This window comes from Idiotropiscis lumnitzeri, chromosome 4 (genome assembly GCF_059441095.1).
Source record: "Idiotropiscis lumnitzeri isolate Australia: NSW breed Sydney's pygmy pipehorse chromosome 4, RoL_Ilum_1.0, whole genome shotgun sequence".
Classification (NCBI taxonomy): domain Eukaryota; kingdom Metazoa; phylum Chordata; class Actinopteri; order Syngnathiformes; family Syngnathidae; genus Idiotropiscis; species Idiotropiscis lumnitzeri.
Genome location: NC_142394.1, coordinates 29,469,232 through 29,487,948, shown reverse-complemented (window position 1 = coordinate 29,487,948; position 18,717 = coordinate 29,469,232). Strand labels below are relative to the sequence as shown.

The 18,717-nt window shown below is 44.0% G+C and overlaps 1 protein-coding gene and 1 long non-coding RNA gene across 2 annotated transcripts in view; one reads left to right on the top strand and one right to left on the bottom strand.

Annotated features, from left to right (window-relative positions):
• LOC148339099 (uncharacterized) overlaps positions 1–18,717 on the top strand; it is a 57,523-nt gene that overhangs the window by 25,494 nt on the left and 13,312 nt on the right. The gene's annotated exons all lie outside the window — the stretch shown is intronic.
• The window catches only part of fgf11a (fibroblast growth factor 11a), a 32,675-nt gene that overhangs the window by 2,377 nt on the left and 11,581 nt on the right, over positions 1–18,717 (bottom strand). Inside the window, exons 2-3 of the mRNA XM_088292422.1 lie at positions 9,914–10,024; positions 4,088–4,191 (exon numbers count right to left, since the gene is read on the bottom strand). Coding sequence (XP_088148548.1) covers positions 4,088–4,191; positions 9,914–10,024 — 215 coding nt within the window. The remainder of the gene's footprint in view (positions 1–4,087; positions 4,192–9,913; positions 10,025–18,717) is intronic.

Below are 18,717 nucleotides of genomic sequence, written 5' to 3'. Positions count from 1 at the left end.
ATTTCAAGGCTCTCTCGGTCACCCCTCGTCACCTTGAGCGTAGCCCGACAAACCTTGAACCTACTGCGCTTCCTCAACTCGTCAGTAGGGGGTGCTCTAAACACGCACCGTCACGCTGCCCGGATTTGTCTCGGTGCAACATTTTAATTTTTTTTCTGCAGCAAAGCATGCGGACGTTTGCTGAAGCTTCCCCTCAACTTTCACCTGTTTGCGGACGTACTCGTCGTTACGCAACGCCGCTCCCGAGGCAACCGTGTGACCCGAGCTTGCTCGCTTGCGACGGCACGAAAGGGGATGGCGACAAAAAGAAAGGGAGACTAAATAATTTGCCGTGAGGCCTCCCGTGCGCTCTGCCGGGAAATGGATTCAATGTAAGACCTCTGCGAAAAGTCAATAAGCATTAGGCGAGGGGGAAAAAAAACCCGGATTACTCTTTGATCGGACACAAGAAAATGTGAGGAACGAAACTTATTGAAGAGGACGAATGTATTTGCCGGCGTCAACAAGGCGCATGCGGACGCAAAGGGTACCATTTTTTTTTTTTTAAAGTGACAAAAATATGAACGAAAAATGGTTGAAAACATTTTTTAGCTGTTATTTTGAACTCCTTAGACAAATGACAGGCAGTAATGAGAACAGCTGGAGGGGTGCACGGTGGCCAAGAAGCAAAAGGGGGGGGGGGCGTCCTCTGCTTCTTACCTTGACTACCAAAACCTCGTCGAGCATTTGGGGATTTTCCAAAAAGAACATGAAATATTGCCCCTCGCCACCACGTTGCTTTTCCTTTCCTTCCTGCAGCTTACATGCGTCCGCCACTTGAGAGGACACAGAGGGGAGACGGTGTGTCGAGGGGGGGGGGTCTCTATGGAGGGGGGGGGGGGGGGGTTGCGGTGTGGCTCTGTTAATTTGCTTAATAGAAAATTGAACTTATTTTCTGCTCTGATTATTGAGGCCCTTGCTTGAGCTTCTCAATATCTTGGCTTGCCTCGTCTTGATGAAGACGTCGGACGGGATGGGAATCCGACTGGGGGTATCTCAGCGATTTATTTTATTTTCCCCCCCCGACGTTAGGGTTTCTTCTTGAAGAGAGTAAAAGTGAAAGGAAGGAGAGTGGAAAAAACAAGGGTGCTGACTCAAAGGAAAATGAGACTCGCTGTTTGTGATTTGATGGCAGGGATATGAGGAAGAGGAGGGGGTGAGATATATATATATATATATATATATATATATATATATATATATATTAGTGCTGTCATGAAATACATTTTTTTGGACTAATTAAGTGAAAAAAATCTGTAATTGCGATTAATTGCATTTTTTTTCCATTCCATTTCTAATTAATGTAAATTCACCAAATATGAAGTGTATTTTAAATCAAAAACTTTTCCAATAGCTCTATTTGATCCTTGATTAGGATCTAAATGGAGTCATCTTTCGAGGCATTTTCGTTCGAAACAATTCTCATTTAGTTTTTAGCACCACACTCCAGCAGTTTGCGAGGCCCAGTGGTACCTCAAGACGGGTGTTTTGTTCCGAGATGATGTGCTAAATGTGGATGCAAGATATAACAATTATTTTTTAAGTCAATAAAACTGAGTTAACTGAGTTAAAATATTTAATCGCATGAATTTAAAAAAAAATTAATCTAGAGTTAACGCTTTAATTTTGCAAGCCCTAATATATATATATATATATATATATATATACAACACAAACAGTAATTTCAATTGGACCAACTTTAATTTAAAATGGAAATTATGCAACAATGTTAGTGAGCATAACAAAGCAAGCAAGTTGTTTCCGCCAAAAGAATCTATTGAGTTTTTAAATTCCATCTTTCCGGTTGTGTACATTCTTGAAATGCGTTATCTGTGCTCCACCTTCTGCGTTGACATTCTCAATATTCGGTCCCCGAGGGCGAAAGCTGTGTTCATTGCTCTCTGAGTTTGGAGTTTTACAACTTTTTTCCTTCCCCGTGGGAGGATGTTGGAGGCCCCGATAGCGGTCCGGCCCAATTATGTCTTCCTGCCTTTCTGTGTTTATACCTGACTGCACATGTGGCTTTGCTGAGGGCATGTGGTGGGAAGCCAAACAGACTAGGGGAGAAATTGTGTTTATTTATATATTTATTTTTCGTGTGTCTCTTTACCGTCCAGTTTAACGTCGCATGACACCTCCCCTTGTCCTCTTCACACATCATTTCCATCTTGTCTCTTCCCAGGAGGCTTTTCCACACCCCCCGTTTGATAATATGGGCCACCATGTCCTCAGCTGAGCGCCATTTATTTATTTTCCGAACTCGGGTTATTTTCTGGTGTTGAAGCGGTTTTGAATGATCCGTTTTTACGGTTGTGTTCAAGTTTAGGTTGAACGATATGAAAAATACTCAAATGCCACACCTTAATATGCAATTATTTGATGAAATGACCCATTTCTCGTATGTGTGACCACAAATGAATACAAGCGACAAATACTGCTGTAACACTTCAAATTTCCCCATTGTGGGACTAATAAAGGACATCTTTATCTTTACTCTAAGTAAACTGCAGGAAAAGTAATTGTTTTCCGCAGAAGATGAATAAAATGCACTTGTGAGGATTGTTAGTATGTCAGTCTATTAGTGTTGCTGCACCTTTTGTTTTCCAGCACCTGTTGCTAATCCTGTCGTGTAGATGCTTTTCGTTAGCCCGTCTTTGGCTTTTCCCTTTATGTGATACCAAAAAGATAGCAGGCTGAATTAACGTTTAATTTGCTGAGCTATGTTTTTTTTAATTTTTCATCTTTAAATCTCCCCGTTTTCATTAGAAATATTAGTTTGAATTCTCCCAACGCGTAAATGAGCTGCTCGGGACACCGGCGTCTCTCCACAGTTCTTGTCGTCGTTCAGATATTGAGTGTGCCAGTTGATCAACAGGACGCAGCAAGTTTTAGCGGCGTAACCTTTCCTTTAATGAGGTTGCGCTGCTCGGATGGTCACCCTTTCGCAGGCCGGACCGATCACTCCTCTTCCCGCATTGCAGAGCCAGCGCTCATTGAGGCTCTTTTGGATTCATCCTGGGGCGGGGGGGGGGGGACACCACGCTACTTGCACATTTCCTGCCACATCGCTTCTCTAAGGCGAAAAAAAAAAAAAGAAAATGCCTCCCGCCTCAATTTCTTTCCTGCAGCTTTGCCCTCGATCTTTCATTTGGAGGCTTACACTTGCAGAGAATAAGAGCTGAGCAGGTTGTTTCAGGTCGGGACGGGAAACAAAAGCCCCACCCCCCACCCTCACGCACACATCCGGCGAGCCACCTTTCCCCGTCATCTCGCAGGGATTTTCTCTGACTTTTTCTGCAGGGGTGCTTTCCCTGCGTTAAAGAGAAGTGGGTCACCTTGTCTCTGTTAGGAGAAAGCCGGTTTCTCAACTGTGAAAAATGAATATAAAAAAAGAGGTGGGCATTTGTCAGTGCTTTAGTCCAGTGGTCTTCAACCACCGGGCCGCGGGCCACTTTGGGCCGTGCCGCACAGATGAAAAAAAAATAAATAATTGCAGTACTTGTGATTTGTTTTGAAAGTCTATGAAGAACTCTTGACTAAGACTGATCAATTTATAATTTTCGGACGCTGCATTTTTTTCAATTTTATTTTAGTGCTCTTGTGCCCCACCCGTAGGACTTTAAAAAAAACAAAAACAAAGCAATTTTGGATATCTTTCAGTCCGTGTCTTCTATTATTTTCATTTTACCGATCACTACATCGTGCATGTATCTGTTTTTATTAGATTTTTTTTTTCTTCCTTTTTTTGGCCTCATCTCTGTTTGTGTGACGTGGAAATTACCGTATTCCCCGGACTATAAGACGCACCTGTGTATTACATAAATAAATAACGATCACACTTGCACAGAATGCGGCCCAAAAAATGTTATTCATCCCAGGTCCTGACGTAATTGATCACTACCGCCTTTCGGTTCCTCTTTGGGAGAAAAAAAACAAAAAAAAACAGGACCCGCCCTCGAATTTGAGCGCTGCCGCTGGTGAGGGTGCTTATCATTTGTAACTGGACATTGGCGAGTGAGGCATGCTCAGATCCGAGAGAGGCACATACCGAAGTGTAGAGGTAGCCCTCGCTGTTCATGGCCACGTAGAGCCCCGTCTTGGTGCTCTGGATGGCCACGATGCGAAGGCCCACAGGAATCAAGTTGAACTGCACTGTTGAAGACACACAAAGCCAAATACGGAGGAATTCAAAAAAGGCTGCAATGGGAGACTTTTTTTTTTTTTTTTTTTTGCACAAGGATCGTTCAGAGGCAACCTTGCAATTCCACGCGCACAAATGAACGTGGCTCGCATTTTTTTTTTCTTTCATCAACCTCAATGACGTGCGTGCATTCTCAAGTGATGGATGCGTGAAGGATTTTCCCCGCAAATGAAAAATGTAATACTCGCAAGTTCGCAATCAATTTCAAATCGAGAATTGCGCCGGCATAATGGATGGCGACAGAAATTCAATCGCGCCGACGATGGGGAGAAGCAAAGTTGGGGAGTCGGTGCGAGTTCCTCGGCAAACGTTGAAGGGAAATGCATGGAACGTTTCCATGAAGTGAAATAAAGCGACTGTCGACTTTGTTTGCAACGGCCGAGCCGCCTCACCGCGTGTTCCTCCTTGTCTTTCCGGAGGGGCTCTGCTTCTATTTGCCTCATCGATCTCTGCATCTCAAAGAGGCGCTCTCGCAAATGAGCCAAGTGTCACAATGGGGAGGACAAATAGAGGGGAGAGCTTGGCTAGGAGAAAAAAAAAAAAAAAAAAAAATCCAATGTGGGGATCCAGGCTTTCTTTGTACTGTCGCCTCGTGCCTGCCTTTCAAGCGCTGCTTTGACTTTGGCGAGGCCCTCAGCCGCCGTTTGCATCATTTTAACCTCCAAACGGACAAATTGTTGACTTTCATGCGCAGCACCCAATAAATACAGCCTTGCTATCACATCCATCCAGCCTCCTCCTCCTCCTCCTCATCATCATCATCACTTTTCCTGGATAATCCACTCTTCCTCCATTTTATTCAATTTGACTCTGGGAAAAAAAAAAAAGTTGTTTACTTTTATTCGTTGTTCCCCAGGGGAGTGGAAATGAGAGGGACGGGCGGAAGGTGTTGCCAAATCAATCCCGCCAGTCAATTTGAGGCCTGGAGATCATAGAGACAATAAATAAGCAAGGAGAACGAGACGCTAGATTGGATGCGGGGGGGGGGGGGTACGCGGCTGGTGGCAGCGGGACACAAAAGTTAAGCGATGCAAATGACGGGATTGTGCGACCTTGCCTTTGCATTGCAACGCGCTTCCGAGTTTGATGTCGATTGGAGTGCGGTGACGAGAGAATCGCGCGTCGTGTATTTTGAGTTATAAAAGCCTGCTAGCTTCATGCTAACACGGAATGCCAAACGCCATAGACCGGAAAAAAAAAAATAAAGACGGACATTATCACAGTAGGTTTTTTGCAACACATGCAGATAGATTACATAATATTCAAAGACGCATCTTCTTTATCCTCCGTGGAAATGTTGAGTCCCGTTTTTTAATTTATTCCGACATATTTTCAGGACAAGCCACTTCTTCACAAAAAAATGTTTTACCAACTATCGAGAGTTGGCTTTTTCCACATCGTCTTAAAGAAAAAAAACAAACAAACATGAAGCAACATTCAGATTCTGTACGAGGACAATTTCCGACATATACCGCACCCGTCAACTTGTTTTTGTTGTTTGTCGGCACACAAGGTTGAGAGAAAAAAAGGTTAGATGCCATCTAAGAAGAGTGTTAAGCAGCATGAAATTTCTCTCATTTTGTGATGTTGTGACTCCAATTTCACTTGGACATGAGAAAGGTGGACTTGACTCCAGCCCTGCTTCAAGTAAAATGTGTCAGGTACACTACTCAGAATCAGAATCAGAAATTCCTTTATTGTCATTGTACTCAAGTGTGCAACGAGATTAGAGACTGCACTGTGATGTACTTATATACATGCGTCTTCAGAAATTTAGTCCCCGCCTACCAAAGACGTATAAATACGTCTTTCCCCCCCCTTTTTTTTTCCAAGCAAGAGTGTACGGGAGGGTCTCTCACACATTCTGACTGAAGGATAAGGCTTGACCGCAATGTTATTTTAAAAAAAAAAAAGAAAAAAACAAACAAACGACCAGCAGCTGGTAGCAAGCGTAAGATCAGCCAGTAATCATGCAAGTGCCATGTTGAAGAGAATGAGGACTTGTCTGAGTGGGCATGCCGCTCATTTCAATTTACTTAGTAAAATGGATGCTCGGCAATCACCTGCCCCAATTTTGTTTCGATGTTTTCGGGGCGCTGGAACGGATTAATCACCTTTCCGTTCATTTCAATTGGGAAATATGATTTGAGATGTTCCGTTTTGTCTTGTACTACTGTATTGTGTTGGAGCGCTCCGCCGTCTCGCTTCTCGTCGTTTGCTATTCCTCAAGCGCTCACTCTCACAGTCTTCGTCCTGGTCCTCGCAGTTCCGCAAAGCCTTTGATTTCTCTTCTTGCGCTGAATGATATCAGGCACGGGGGGAAAGTCAGACAAAGAGACTCAAATGGGAGGGGATGGAGGCACAGCAAGCGAGACAAGTTCCAGGGCAAAGACGCAGATAAATAACATTTCCCTCCAACAGCGGGAGATGCTAATTAAAAAGGATAAAAGTCAGAGGATGACGCCGCTCCTTGTGGCTTTCTGATCTACACGCTGAGAGTCAATATGGCTTTCATCACCCCAATCTCGCTTTCCTCTCTTCTTTCTTCTCCCACCCCCACCTCCTTTTGTCTCCCCGCATCGTCAACCCGCTTCTTTCCTTCTTCAACAGAGTCGTTTGGGGTCAAATAAAGTGGAAAGCCGTGGAAAAACATTTTGAATGCAATTATAGGACGGCGCTCATCTTCCAATCAGTGGAACGCGGCGTCTGGTGGGAAGCCCGACCTTGGCCGACCACGCAAAAAGCCAATCTGGTGGCGTGAAGAATGCGCCCGCGTGTGTATATCGGGGGAACCTAGCAACCAGTGAGTGAGCGTGTGTCACAACACTTCAGCTCAAGATTCCGCCGTGTTCCTCTAAAAAGAAAAGGCGCTCTTTTGAAAAATGGACCAGCGATGCGTTAGAAAGTGACTCTAACGTGTTCCTTTACTCAATGTAGTCATTTTGACTCCAGTTGCTTTGCGTTACTTTTTTAAATAATCCAATGCACTGAAATTAAAATGATCTGGATGTATGACAAAGTTAGGAACCGTTTCAAATATCACGTGTGTATTCGTCTTCATCCATTTGAACATAATGTCAGAGGAGTTCAAGAATGCTGCTTGCCTCGTGTCGATATCTTTGTTTTCTGTCTACTCGACGGAAGGACGATACCGTCCCTCGGGCCTTTTTGTCCGTGTCTCGCCTGCACCGGCCAGGCAGTCCATGAGGGTGGGTGACGAATAGAGTCCGACAGGTGCCCCCCCCCCCCCCATTTTTTTGGCCCGTGAAGACGGGATTGCCTATGTCACGGCGAGGCAGCGGCATGACACAAAGCGACACCGTTTCAAGTCTCATCTTGCAGAGTGTTGCTCGATATCCACTTGGAGTGTCATTTGCTTCGGAATTCTTTCCACGCATGCGTGACGCTCTCACGCTTCTTTTCGAGGCCACTGTCAACAAACACCAGAAGTAAGTCACTTCTGGAAAAAAGATGTGACGAAGGCCAATTTCAGGGTCTCTGACAGGGCTGTGCAATTAATTGAAATTCAATTACGATTATTACGCTCAACGATTACAAAATTGGCATAATATAGAGTATATATTATATATTTATAAAACGTTAAAATACTGCAAATCGTACAATGTCTAATACTGTAGTGCAGGGGTGGGCAAACTTTTTAATTGGTGGGCCACAATGGGTTCTGAAATCTGACAGAGGGGCCAGACCAGGAGCAGATGGATGGAGTGTTTCGGCCATCTCACCTCATCGGAGAAAAAAAAAAAGCATTTAATTTTAAATTAAAATGGACAAAAGCATTACAACAAAATGTCTGTCTTTGACACACCGCAGTATTTAGAAAATAAAACATTAATAAGGTTTATTCATTTCATTTTTTTCAAGTTTGGCGGGCCGGATTAAAACGTTTAATGGGCCGCATGTGGCCCCCGGGCCGCAGTTTGCCCACGCCTGCTGGTAGTGTGTACACTTGAGTTAAAAAGTTGAGAGTTCTGTTAAAATTGGTTATTTAATGTTGCAACAGTTTGGGCAATTTAAGAGTGGATAGAAACTAAACTTCAATGCACTGTTTTTTAGACAGGGTAACCATACTCAAATGTATACATTTTTATTTTAATTTTTTTATTTTAAGATGTACTACATTTGTCTTAATATTGTTTTGGGCTGCACGAGGGATGACCGCGCGTCCGCCTCACAATGCAGATGTGTCGGGTTCGATTGTGGAATTTGCATCTTCGTATTTTTGTGTGCCCTGCGATTGGCTCACAACCAGTTGAGCGTGTAGCCCGCCTACTGCCCGAAGACAACTGGATTTCAATTATCACTTAATCATGATTCATATTTTTTTTTCATAATTAAGCAGTGTGTGGGTGCTTAAAGCCTACCAAGTCGGGCTTTTTTGCACTTTTGGTCCACTTGAACAATTCTAAACCTTAAGCAAACAAAGTCTCCACTCAGCAAATGCCAACGTCGTGCAAAAAAGGACAAGCGGCGGCCCCGCAGCCAAAAAAGTCTTAATGAATTGCTCCAATGTAAATTTCACCCAGGTGGCCGTTTGCCTCTCCCGCTGCGCTGTAAATCTCGCAATTGTGCAAACTTCATGTTTTCCGTCCAAATTGGTGTCGTGACAAAAAAAAGAAAAAGCTGCGTTGCGACATCCCGTGATACGACACTGGAACATTTTAGTCATGCACTGTTGGCTTTCTCACTCTGCGGTGGGAAGCATGTCTGATGTGAATCACACCAGGGGGCCTTCACGCGTTCCTTGATTGATTGATTGAGATCTTCGGTGTTCTCCAACGAGCAGGCTCTCAAATCCTTGCGTACGCTGTGGAAGTACTGCTCCTCACCTCTGCTTTGCGACTTGTGGCGGTTTGTTTAGCAACACGCTGCAAAAGGTCACAATAGGGCTGCATGATCGATCATGAGAAAAATATTAATCTTGATGATTTTCGTAATAATTGAAACGATTATTCAAACGACTTTTGGGACATACAAAACAAAAAAATATATATTTATCAATAGAAACAATTTTAAGACAAATCAAATGTATTTATTTATTTTTTCTTTTTTTTTTCTCTTTTTTTTTTTTCTTTTTAGTAAACATTTTCATGGTTCACACGTCCAACATTTTGTGTTTCACAAAAATCTTTCATACCACTCCTCATTCCAATCGTGTCCAGGCCGTTGTAACTCTCAGCAAGTTGATTTAACAGCGATGAATATTTTGTTCTTCCACCATCTTACTAAAGCATTTTAATAATTCAAAAATCACTGGAACAAAAACCCTGGGGAGCGCCTTTGTTTTGTCAAGCATCAATAATACCCCAAAAAATAAATAAATAAATAACAGTGATAATAATAATAAAATAAAATTAATCTTATCTTGAAATTAAAAAAAAAAAATTGAGTATGGTTAACTTGTATAAAAAAATGTAAAAAAATCAATTTCAATAGAACGCCCACATTTTGAACTCAAGTATACTGACAACAGTATTAGATGTAAAATAAGTACTATTTAAATTTTTTTTAAATATAATATATACTCTGTATAATAATAATTTTTAAAAAAATTATTTAAAATTATGAGTGTCGTAATCGTAATTGTATTTGGATTAATTGCACAAGCCTAGGTCGCAACATCTCCGTCGCGCTGTCGACCGCGTGTTCACTTACAGAAGGAGCTGCTTTCGTCCTTTGTGCCTTCCATGGTGCCGTCCGGCAGCATTTGAAGGAAGAACCCGTGTCGGCAGTACAGCCGCGTGACGATGCCCTTCAGCTGCGGCTCTGCGAGGCAAACACACGAGGGAAGGGTTAAACCAGAGTGGTGATATTTGCACTGGGAACCGCTCAAATAGTTAAGGCGTTGCAATATGTGCGAGCGTGACCTTCTGCGGGATTATCGAGACGGCTCGTGATTGTTTGCCGTGCGCGGGCGGCCCGACTCTCGTCGCCAAGCCAATCAATCGCGGTTTCATGTCAGCATCTCCAAATATCCACCGTGACACTTTTACAATCACCATTTCCTCTCTTTAGTGACAATCACGCCATGTTTTTATGGTTCAGTAAAAAGTCATACTGTGCTTGGAGCCACAAAACCCGATACGGAGTTTTAAGTTTCCGTTGCAGAAGTGTGTCTTGGTGTGCGGCGAAGAGTCGCTAATCGTCATTTTATTTATTTTTTTTCAGTCCTCTTCAGTAGAGTTGAGTTGCGTAATCCACTTTTTGGCATCCCCGCTCACATCGGGTTTCTGTTTCGCAATTTGCAGCCGAAATAGGATCTTTTGCCTGCGGTGTGTAGTCCGAGGGCGCTGCAAACTGAAGAGTAGAAGACGACGACTTAGAAGGAGCGTCGCTGCGCAAGTGTTCCCGCGATCAACTTTTAATGAGGAGCATGAACTATGAATGAGAACAGAGAAATACGGGAGCAGCTGGCGCTTTGCCCTCAGTCGACAGCAAGGTTGTGTGTCGGCGTGTGCGCGTGAGCCTTTAATCGAAACGTACCTCCGTGGAAAAAAAAACGGAATTTGCGCGCCGTCTTCTTCGGCACACCTCCGTAAATCATTCACGGCAACAATATGTCGTCATTTCCAAATGATCATGTGGAATCACAATAACGCCGCGGCCGCTGATTGGTCGCCGAGGCCTCAGCGGCGAGACTGATGTTTTGGAAACCGCCGCAGATAAAAGCTCATCCGTCCGCGGTTGGCGAGCCGGACTCAGAAGGTCAAACTGGAGTGTGTTAATCTGTAATATCCTGAGTGTTAATCCCAAATTAAGCCGCAAAACACACATCGGCCCATGTGCCGCTTAGCACATCTGCCTTGGTGTCGTCCCAAGCGGTGGGAGGAGGCAGCCGTCGACCTTGAGAATATACTCGTCGGAATCTCAGAGGGGAGATCAATCCAAAATGAATAAGATTCTGGATAAAGTTTGCTTTTGAAGCGGACTATCACATAATTTTCAACAATTTTAGCAAATTTTGCGAATTTCTTTTTTTTTTCTCGCTCTATATTTCGATTCATTTCACGATTTTCTTCAACTCGATCCTCGGTATGGACAGTAACAGTTCGAATGACATCATACCATGGAAACGTTAACACAATGCTTCTCAAATAGTGGGGCGGTTCCCCCTGGTGGAGGGGAGGGCACGTGTGATCCTGTGGAATGTGTGTAATTGTAATTGCACATCCACACCAGTAGTTGGCAGTGGCGCTCTGCTTGCCCATTGTGCACAGTGATTATTAACTCTACGCTGTTGGTTTGTTTTGCAACGAAAATGCTATTATTTATAGTTGGTGGTGTTGGGTGTCGGGTGGGGGGGCACAAATTTCAGCGATTTCACCAATAATGCAAAGGCACGCAAGATCAGAGGTCTTCAATCCTGTTTTTCTTGAGCCGTGTAAAGTCTACCCAGGTGGCTGCACTAGACGGCACATTTTGCCAGGCAGCAGTTTTGACAAAAACAGCAAAGCCCAAGCTGTCAAATGCTGATGGACTCACATCTGTCCAAATGATACCTGAAGCGAAACAGGAAAAAAAAAAAATGGAAGCAACTTTTGGCTTGTCCTGCATGAATTGAGACTTGCCTGACTTGTAATGTCCTCACGATGAGCAACAATAATTGCATTCCGCAAGCGCACAGTTGACGTCTCCCTGCGGCAGAGGCCGACCCTTCCCGTTCGCACGGTCAATATGCATATGGCGACGCTACGTCCTCAGTCAGCGCCTGACATGTCGCCGTCGACGGACAGCAGAAGACAAAGCGCCCTCGACTTCTGCCGAGTAGTAACTCTCCGAGGCGCCTTTCATTCACCTTGGCCTGGATGCGGAACGCCACGCGTGCTTTTCACGTTCCGTATTGTTTAAAAGTCAAACTCGGCCATCCGTCGCCGCCAAAGGTCAACATCGTTTAGCATTCAAGCACTTTGGGGAGGAAGTCCTGCTCGACTGGAGCCACGCGCCACTTGCAGCAACCGCTTCCTGCCTCTTTTCCACGGTTAATAAGCTTGTTACTCCCGACTGACGCCGATATTCCCTCTATCTCGTTTTCTCTCTCTCTCGTCCCACCGTAAGCAGGAGAGGCCCCGGGCTATTAATCTGTGGATATACAGTCTGGATTTTACAACAGCTAATATTTCAACCCTCAGCATTTATGGCATCAAATGCTAAATGCTCGACGCAAACGAGTCATAACATGGCTTGTATGGGATGCGGAACACGTGGACGGACGGCGACAGAACGAGGGAGACGCTTTTGACTGCAAGAAGGGCGAGGGAGCGAGCGAGGGAGCGAGCGAGATCCAGATGGACCTTCAAAATAAACGGCTTCTCCTCCTCGCCGCCCACGCGCAGCGGCGCCTCCTTCGCTTTTGCTTAACGCTTTTTGGGAGGATCAATAAGGATGAAGGTGATGAAGTGCAGGCAATGCCCAAAGTTTGTACCTTGAGATTAATTAGAAAAAAAGTACAAAGCCATGAACGATACCCGCAAGGTCAACCAAGACACATGAACTCAACTTACGGGGGAAAAAAATAAAAAAAGGAAATGTTTAGCCGGTAAAGTTGGCGTTTAAAAAATATAAAAGGAAATAGATAACGAGGCGAGCCGCTCGCACACTGCCCCGGAAGCTACGAGAGAAATGTTATCTAATAGGATTACGATGATCACATTTAACTCTTTTTAATTTCCATTTCATCTTCATCTGTTTGTAAGGCCGCATTTAAAAATGTTTCTTTGTGTTATGCAAAGGTTCTGCATTCCATTTGGGACGCAATTCGAGCTGCAGTACCTGGTGTCACTTTCCAATTGGAACGTCAGTTGAAAACGTCAAATTGTCAAAGAAAGCGGCGGGTTGTCCATGTTTGTGCGTTTTTGCAAATTAGGTTTTACCCAATCAGAATTCAGCTGGCTCGTGTTGCCGGGCAGATTTCACAATACCAGTAGCACGCACTATTCGTCCGAGGCCTTAAGATGAAATCGTGCGAGCGTCTGTTCTGTGTCTCAAGGGGGCTTTTACATTTGATCGGCAGTTCCGATAGCCAATCAGATTACGAGTTGATGACAGTAAGGCCTTCTTGCTGTTTTTATTTTGATGGTGCGGGGCAGCGCTAAGCGGAATCAACACACCCGAAAGTCGTAACTGCCGACCGTTCGAAAATCTAAAATCTATTCTTGCTTTTTTAAACCACAATGGCCAAAGGTGAGAAAGATCTAGTTGCGAGGCCATTTTCAAGACGGACCTTTCGAGAGAAGCGACGTCGTCCAACACTCACTCAGTACCGCGTATGTGTGTTTCTGGATATTATTTGTCCAGCCGTGATGTCATCAATTATCATATTATGAGGGAAATTTATTTAAGCAGGACTTCTCTGAAGGCCCATGTGCGAAATTCACAGCCTGCCACTGGTTTTACGGGATCTGAAACGGAAATTTGAAGGTTGAGACTTCAGATGTGTGAGTGTGACTTACGGCAGTGATCAGTGCTGAGAACTTACTAAAAGCTGATTGTTAAGAACTGCTAAAAAAAAAAAAAAAAAAAATGGGCAGTTCAAGCTGTCTAAATGTGAATGGACTCTTGCTTAAATGAACAGCAATTAAAAAAAACAAAAACTCCTGAAAGGGTGCAGACAAGCATGCAGACGATGAGGTCAAACTGTACTCGGAGAGTGAATGATATAAAGCTTAAAACAAAGAAGAGCCTAATGATTGAGTCTGAGGGACAAAAGAAGCCGCCGGAGACGAAAGCGCCAGGGAGCGCATGTGGGGAGGAAGATAAGCAGACGGGATAAAGAGCGAGATAGAAAACGGGATGAGCGCGAGAAGAGAATAGCGTACATCAAGTGAGGAGCCAAGACGCCGTTGGGGACGGGGGGGGGGGCGAGAGACAAAGCGAGCGAGCGTAAATAGCCTACAAAAGCAAGTTTTGGAACCGGGATCCGAATTTGAGACTCGTTTGTCGTCCATTTCCAAAATGGCGCCGAGTTTGTCATTCGTGCTTTTCAAATGATTTGGCGCGACAGTAAGATGCCGCATCCGGATCGTTTCGGGCTGGAGACGTTTCCCATCAATCAAGTTGAAGAGCCGCCATTTTCTCCAGAAACCGCAGAAATGTGGAAATAGGCTCCACCTGAATCTGGGGAGGTTGCATGTGAAGGCGAACGGGAGGAGATGATCTCGGAAGACGGCAAGGATGAGGACGCGAAGGACGATGAAGGTCGAGGAGGTCCGAGAGGGAGGCGATGATGAAAGCGGTGCGGGGAGATCGATCACCTCGCTGGAGTAACACTCAAAGGAGTCAATGAACAGGAGCCACAATTCCCACCCGCGCTGCCTTTTCTCGCCTCTCGCCTTTCTCTGTCGCTTTCTTGGTTAGTCTCCATCTTTCAGCTGTTTAATGCCGTGTTGTACGTCTCCTCTTCATGCTAAGTGCAGACTCCGACCAAGATGTATGGCAATATTCCCCCAAGAGCCATTAAGGGGCAAATCTAAACCAATTTCCTGACTATAGATGCTCTCCAGATGACACTTGAAGCGTATCGCCGCATCATTCGCCAGCGCAAGTGACAGAGATAAAGCGGCGCAATAACCGTTCCGATACAACTTGCGGATGTCAGTCGCGAACGGGAAGGTGCAGAATGACGGCGACTTTTAAGCAGCGTTCGGGCTTGTCGCATTTCTGCAGAAACACCCACCAAAGATGCGTCATAAAAATGGTCGGAGAGGGCACTTGCCTAACATTTAACGGAAGGTCATTCCAAAGAGATGAAGGCAATGGGAAAACTTGTAACCCAGGCGTGGGCAAACTACGGCCCGTGGGCCACATGCGGCCCGTTAGTTTTAATCCCGCCTGCCGGACTTAAAAAAAAATGAAATAAATTAACCTTGTTTATGATTTATTTTCTAAATACTGTGGTGTGTCAAAGACATATATTTTGTTGTAATGCTGTTGTTCACTTTCATTTAAAATTAAATGTATTTTTTTTTTTTTATCTCCGATGAGGTGAGGTGACCAAAACATTCCATCCATCTGCTCCTGCTCCGGCCCCCCTGTCAAATTTTAGAACACATTGTGGCCCGCCAAGTTTGCCCAACGCTGCTCAAACCCCTCTGAGGCTCCACTTAGTCATCAGAACCTCCGATAGCGTCTGGTCTGCTGCTGACCTTTGGCACCGGTACAGATCGTTGGAGGAGCTCAGAGGGGTGAGATGGGGTGAAACCATTTAAAGATTTTAAGACCAATAAAAGAATCCTAAAATGAACTTTAAAATATAGTGAAGGGAAGCCAGATTTGGAGTTATGTGCTCCCTCCCACCAACTCCAGTTTGGAGGCGAGCAGCAGCATTTTGGACCAACTGGACATGCTTGAGGGAGGACTGGCTGACTCCAAAATTTAGTGCTTCACCGTAATCCAGCTGAGGAGTAACAAAGGCATGGATAACTGATTTTTTTTTTTTTAAAGGAGAAGTTTTGCTTCTGCATGGAGCCTAAAATATTTTTTTTTAAAAACAACCGCCACAGTTTGCTGGTCCGACTTAAAATCACAGTCCAATTTAAAACGCAAATTTCCAATTCCTCCTGACGCGACAAAAGAGAACATTTCCTTTATGCTTAGCGGGACATACGGTAGATCTGACAGTCATCCGCCTAGAAGTGAAAGTAAATACCATTCTTTTTTTTAAGGATGCAACCCAGGGGCGGCAAATAAAATAAAAAAAAAAACAGCAGGGCCCCAAAATTGAACCCTGTGGAACGCCATATGAAAAATGTGGCAAAGCGGAAGTCAGAGCAACCTAAGCGTGCTTCCACAAATCCCACCCGGTGCTGCAAATGAGCCATCAGAATATCGTGTTCTCTGGTGTTAAATGATGCAGTCAGGTCCACCAAAACGAGGCACACATTCTCTCCAGGGCTGATTGTGCTATGCAACATCTTAAAACCTGCATGACGTCATGTTCAAAACCAAATAACACAAAACATTTACAGAAGATGGTCGGGAAATTCTTCACCACTGTGGAAATCTTGTACGTCCAAATATGGTCAATTTGATATTTTTTTTCACATATTGATAATATTAATGTGACGCCACGTCAAGTAGTGAAAAAGTTTAAGAACGCACCCATCAGCTGTACGAGAAGTGTCTTCTAACTCCAGCTCTTCCCTCACTCAGCATTATGTTGTCTCAAGATTGAAACCGTGGACGTTTTATTTTTTGGGACAAGGACTGAAAATAGGTTAGATTAGCTTTGTCAACCAAAAATAAGCGCGTGAAGATTTATGACACTGCACTGTCAGCTTATTGTTTTATTTCTTGCATCACTTATGGAACTTCTTCAAAAAAGTATTTATGAAGATGATATCGCCTCAGCCATTTGCTTTTGTGAAGTATGAACATTTTTTTTTATTTGGTCAGGATGTCAGTGCATTTGTTTGAGGAAATATACTTTGCGATTGAACACGATTTTGGATGAGGTGATTAATGCCATTTTTATGGATTTATTTTTCTTGTGACGATATGAAGAGCTCTCTGACGGAGCTCGTGAGACGTGCGGTTGTACCTAATGTTTTGGCCGCCGAGTTTCGCCGTCGCTCACCTCCCACCGCTCTTCTCCTGCATGGCACAATGCTGAGCCAGCACTTCTTCCCCCTTCTTCTCTCTCTCTCTCTCTCATTTTCTCATTCTTTTGCATGCTCGCTTTGTCATAGCCTCTCTCAGGCGCCACAGCAGCGGAACATGAGGCACAATGCTAATCAGGCTGCACGCACACACACAGGAGACCAAAAATGCAGTCTTAACGAGTGTCAGGAGTCGTCACAAAAAAAATTTTTTCCCTCCTCTCTCCCAAATGAGGCAATTAACACATGCCTAATGAGAAGTTTTTGTCGTTTGGTGGTGGTTGTTGTTGTTATTTTTTTTGCCGCAGGTCGTATCACTTTCATCACTTTCATTTGCAAAGTGAACACGGCCCCAACCGTCCGTTTGTGATGAGTGATGTGCCGCAATACATCAGTCAAACCCACGGAAATGTCAGCCGTGTCGCGCACGGAAGCGTCTCATCGCCCCGCTGTGGTTTATTGCGCACATATTAGATTGCGTGATTAGGATTTTGGGCTCATTTGTCTTAATCTTTTTTTTTTTTTTTTGCTGTCTCTTGCTTTCTGTTCAGGATTTTTTTTTCTTGATTTAATGGCTTCACTTGTGACCCGGAGATTGTGGCATCCTTGATTTGCATAATTGGAAAAACATGAACAGGGCGTGCAAAACGAGGTATTGTGTTTTTGTTTAAAATAAATAAATAAATAAATAAATAGATAAAAAAGCGTCATTATGTCACAGTTAATTTACCTGCTGATTTGCTGTTCAAACTTTCCAACTTTCATAAAAGTGTACTAAAGTGGTTTCGCTGCTCTATATTTGCTGTTAGCTTAGCGGTTAGCATGGCAACTCCGTCACCCCCTGTTGTTGTTATTATTATTATTATCATCATTATGATTTATTTTTTATTACTACTCAATACTTGCCTCAAATGTCGCTTATTTCCCACAGTGGAGTCAAGATTTTTTGTCTTTGAGGACTTGTGGTAGGACAGTGTTAATCCGTTATAGCTAGCTTGTGCCTAGCAAGTTAGCCTAGCGTCTAGCATTCCCCCAGTAGTTCCAGAGCAGGGAGAATGGGTAACATTTTTTTTTTTTTTTTAATATAGCGGTTCCATGGGCAGACGTGCTTGAAGTCATTTTCACACTGAGGCAAATTCTCTCGATTTTTTTTTGATTTTTTTTTCTTTGATCACGTTCGGCCTCCAAGAATATGACCCAGCTCACAATTGGACACGTGTTGCATCCTGACTATGTGAATGAGCTGCTTAACGCCACCTGGCTGCAGGTGAGACCACAGCAGGGAAACAACCTCTCAAACGACCCCTCCAGCCCCCAGAAAAATTTGTCTGCAGAATCTTCTGGCATGTTTCTTTGCCTGCCTGTGTAATCATATGCTTTGCACCGTAGGCTCGCAGTGCAATCTCATGCATCGCTACTCTTTAATTAAACTGATTTGCCAAGAATTTCTTCTCCAGTCTGACCCAACTCCATTCAAATCCATGCAGCACTGCACGGGTGTCAAACTCAAGACCCGCGGGGCCTGATCTGGCCCGCTTCGTCACTTTGTGTTGGCCCATAAAAGCAAATGGCGTGGCGACCTCATGTTTTTTGTTAAATGCACCCCAAAAAATGTTTTCCGTCAAGTCCCTTGTCAAAATAAACAATAGTTGCAACTTCAGATTTTAAATTGGTTGCTAACACCGTTGATATAACAATTTCAATTTCAAACTCAAAATTCATAAGGGATGGACGGATTGAATCGGAAAGAAGAAAATCTCTAATCCACTGCAGTCCTTCGCGTGAGATGTCCGGGAGGGCACGCGAAACGATTGCGATAATAAATCATTTAGGATTAAGATTAATGATCAAAACGACGAACGGAAC